The 4,350-nt window shown below is 23.2% G+C and overlaps 1 protein-coding gene across 1 annotated transcript in view; it reads left to right on the top strand.

Moving 5' to 3' along the window:
* Positions 1–3,851: 3,851 nt before the first annotated feature.
* The window catches only part of LOAG_13041 (hypothetical protein), a gene marked incomplete at its 3' end in the record, with an annotated part of 1,422 nt that continues 923 nt past the window's right edge, over positions 3,852–4,350 (top strand). The window contains exon 1 of the mRNA XM_020448641.1: positions 3,852–4,325. Within this exon, the coding sequence (XP_020301234.1) occupies positions 3,966–4,325 (360 nt within the window). The 5' untranslated portion in view covers positions 3,852–3,965. The remainder of the gene's footprint in view (positions 4,326–4,350) is intronic.

Below are 4,350 nucleotides of genomic sequence, written 5' to 3'. Positions count from 1 at the left end.
TAATAATAATAATAAATAATAAATAATAAATTCAAGATGTTAAGGGATTTTAACGAAAAAAAACTCTAAATTATTCAATTTATCAAATTGAATGCTAAATTTCATCAATAAAATTCATATTTATCTAAATGACATATGCGCATGTTCTATACATCCAATTATACAAATTTCATGGATGCATCATTTCTTCTTTTTTTTAGTTGAATATATTTTTCTGGAAAAGAAAAATTATTTCAACTCAAAATAACAAGCGGCTATGTATGTAACATTATAACATTACGCCTCCATTCATTCATCCATTCATTCATTCATTCATTCATTCATTCATTCATTCATTCATCCATTCATCCATCCATTCATTCATTCATTCATTCCTATCATTTCTTCTTTCCTTTTTAATTTTCCTTTTCATTTTAAAGTGCAAATGTTTTTAGAAAAAAAAAAATAATGTAAAGGAAAAAGATTTTTCCTTTATGCAAAATGAAAATACAAAAACAAATTTTTAAAAGACAAAAAAAAAATTGCTTCAATTTTGTAAAAAAAAAAAATTTAAATTTGTTAACTTTTCTTCTTACAATTTTATTGCACTTTTACTATTCAAAAATCAAAATGACACCATTTAATGATTGCCTGTAATCCTCTTTTCCTACTCTATGACTTTGTCATTATTTTCCCCCGCTCCCCGGCTTCCCCGCATCTCCTCGATCTTTCATTTCCATTGTTTTCTCTCTTTCTCTCTCTCTCTCTCTCTTTCTCTCTTTCACTTCCCATTCTACCTTACATATGTTTGTTCCATTTTTAATTTATTTACATTATCAATTAATCTGTTTATCTTATTTTATTGAAAATATTTACTAATTAAAATGAAATTAAATTTTCTTCCTTTCTTTTTCCTATTCAATAGTTAGCATTGTAATAGAAAGTGTAAAAATATAACTTTAAATTGTTTAAAAATCAAACTTAAATATTTAAAAATTAAAATATATGCAATTCTATTTCCTATTTAAAATCAAACAATTTGTGCAATATTTCAGTTTTTGTAATTATTTGAATCTGAAAAAAAAAAAAGGAAATTGATGAAGTTGAAGTTAGAATGGAATTCTTTTAATCTCTTCCAATAAATATTAACGTTTTTTTTTACAGAATTAAATTTTAAATAAGGTGAGGTATGTTTTGAAGCATAACTTTAAAACTATTAACAGATAAACTTTTATAAGTTAACAAGTAAACTCGTACAAGTTAACAATAGATTTTATAATTTAACAAGTAAACTGTTATAAGTTTACAAGTAAACTCTTATAAGTTAACAAGTAAACTTTAAAATTTTACCATTTTTTAATTCAACTGTACTATTTTATATTTCAAACATTTTTATTTAATTTGTGCTTAAAATATACATTTTTTCGTAGCTAAAAAGTCTAAGAACTTTTCCATTCTTTTTTCTTTTTTTAGGTTTTTTATTTTTTCACTCAAATAATAATCTTATAATAAATAATAACTTTTTACTCAAACAATAATTTTTTTATTCAAATAACAATCTAATAATAAGTATTAATTACTCAGGTATTAATCGTTTCATTCAAATAATAATTATACAAATTTTCGCATAGCTTTGAAATTTTTTTGCAAAATTTCAACAATTTTCGAACAAATTTACCCATTCATTCATTGATAATTGTAAATAATAATCATACAAACATTGTAAACAATTTGAAATTTAAAAATTAGAATTTTAAAAAGTTAATTAATTTAGAAAAAAAAATTTTTTTCTTAAATCTAAATGAAAAACAAACCCTTTCTTGTTGTTCCTTGTTCATTTTGTCACCCATAATTCAGAATGGTGTCGAATAAATAAATAAATAATAATAATAAAAAAAAGAGGAAAAGGAACGAAGCTTTCTTCTCGTCTTGAGAAGTTTTGTTGAATTCCTTAAAATTTCCTAAAATAAATTAATAAATTAAAAAATTAAATCAATGATTAATAAATAAAATTATTATTACTTTTTTAAATGTATCGTTTAAAAAGAATACAATGAAAATGTTATGATATATATTATGTTAGTGATTGATTGCGCTAAAATATGCCAAATTTTTGGTAATAATTATAACACTAAAAATAAATAACAAGAAAAAAAGACGAATTAATTAATGAAAAATTAATTAATACTTCACCTGACGATGTTATTATCGTTGTTCCGGTAGTGATTGTTTTCTGGTTGACACTACTTGAAGATTGATTGTGATAATAATAATAATAATAGCAGTAATAATAATAATAATAATAATAATAATAATAATAATAATAGCAATAATAATAATAATGATAACGATAATAATAATAATAATAACAATAATAATAATAATAAAAGTATTGATTACTAATAGATAATTTTTGTCACTTTTTCTTTCTTTTCCTTTTTTCTTTCCGTTTGTCAAACAGAAATGACAATTGATAGTGATAGGATAATAATGAAGATAATGATAATATATGATTAATTTATAATTCTTCACCAAATATTTTCGAAAAATTAAACTTCTTTCAGCCAGCCAACCAACCAAAAAATAGCTTTTCACGAATAAACGTCGTCGAATTTGAGATATTTTTCAATCCGTAATATTTATGTATATTTCTTTCAGGCGAATAAAACGAATGATTTGAAAAAAAAAAAATTTCTGAAAAAAAAAAAATTCATAAAGTTTTTTTTTCCATGAAAAGAAGAAAGCAAACATTTCAATAAATAGCAATGATTATGAAATATTAAGTAAATTAAAATAAAATTTAATAAAATAATCCAAAAAAAAAGAAGGAGAAATAAAATAAGAAAGACGAAGTAAGGTAAAATATGGTAGTAAGAGAAAAAGAAAAAAGTCATATATATTTGAAGATATATGTTGACATTTGTCATTTTTGTCGAAAAAAAAAAAAAAATGATAAGAATAAATTTAAACTGAAAAAAAAGGCATATGAAAATAATAATGATCAAAGCTCAAAAAGTTTCACAATTAAATAATTTTGCTATTTGAAATGCATATTTGTTCGTCTATTTTCTATTAACATTTTTAATTATTGATTGATTGATTGATTGAATTGTTCTTTTCTTTTCAAATGCCAAAATTTTCCTGAAAAATAAAATAAATAATAATATTAAAAAAAAAATTAAATATTATATGCATATAATGGTTTCGCACGTAACACGCAAAATATTTTGATGTTTGATTATCACGCTATTTGCATCAATTGTAGAATGCATATTGTTACATTTATATTAGCATTTTCAAATGCAATTATATTTCTATCTATAATTTTCATAAATTGTTAAAGCTATTTACAGTAATGGAGTGAAATAATGATTATTATCACATGATAAGATCGAAATTGTCATCAATACATAACGAGGCAAAATTTACATTTTATTATTGCTGATAAAATAATGGAATTTACAATTTTATAAATTAAAATTGCAACTTTACAATTACATTTTAATAAATTCAATATAGAAAATGATATTCTCAAAAGATTATTAAGCATTTTATTTAATGGCTTATTAAAGAATTAATAATAAATTTGGAAATTAAAATGAATTTGTATGCATGTTGCATAATTTAATTCAAAAGATTTCAAATAGAACTTATTTAATCAATATTGTTTTTTGAATTCATTATTGAACCAATATTTGCAATTCAATTACGATATGATTGCAAAGAAAAAAAAAAGGGTATTAAAATACACGCAAATGACGGGATAATGACAGCAGCTTTTCATCTAATTTTGTCATAAAATAAGCTTATTTGCAGCTTCAACAGCAGTAACAACAACAACAACAGCAAATAACAACAACAAATAACAACAACAACAACAACAACAACAACAACAACAACAACAACAACAACAACAACAACAACAACAACAACAACAACAACAACAACAACAACAACAACAACAACAACAACGACACAACAACAATATGAACCATCAAAAACCGATTTCACATTTACGGATAGCAAGCGGTATTATAAAAATTCTCATAAGGATCAAACAAATAAATACCGAGGATTCATTAGCAATGCAATCGAGTACTTTATCGAATGCTCGATCACAAAGTGAAAGTCGTAGTATGATGGAACGAAGTCCGGTATTATTGATGTCAAAAAAAGCTTATTCAGTTGGTGCAGTAAATTATTCAGACCCGGGATATCTTATGGAAGCATTAGAAACATTAGCTGATGTACAACCACGTGTAGCTCGTTCAATCCCAAAACATGCTATCATTGATACAAGTAATTTTGCTGCTCGATCATTGGATAATTGTCTTTTTGATGCGACAGTATATGATGCAATGCTTCATGATT

This window comes from Loa loa (genome assembly GCF_000183805.2).
Source record: "Loa loa unplaced genomic scaffold supercont3.440, whole genome shotgun sequence".
Classification (NCBI taxonomy): Eukaryota; Metazoa; Nematoda; class Chromadorea; order Rhabditida; family Onchocercidae; genus Loa; species Loa loa.
Note: the sequence above shows the minus strand (reverse complement) of the source record. Positions and strands in the feature narration are given on the sequence as shown.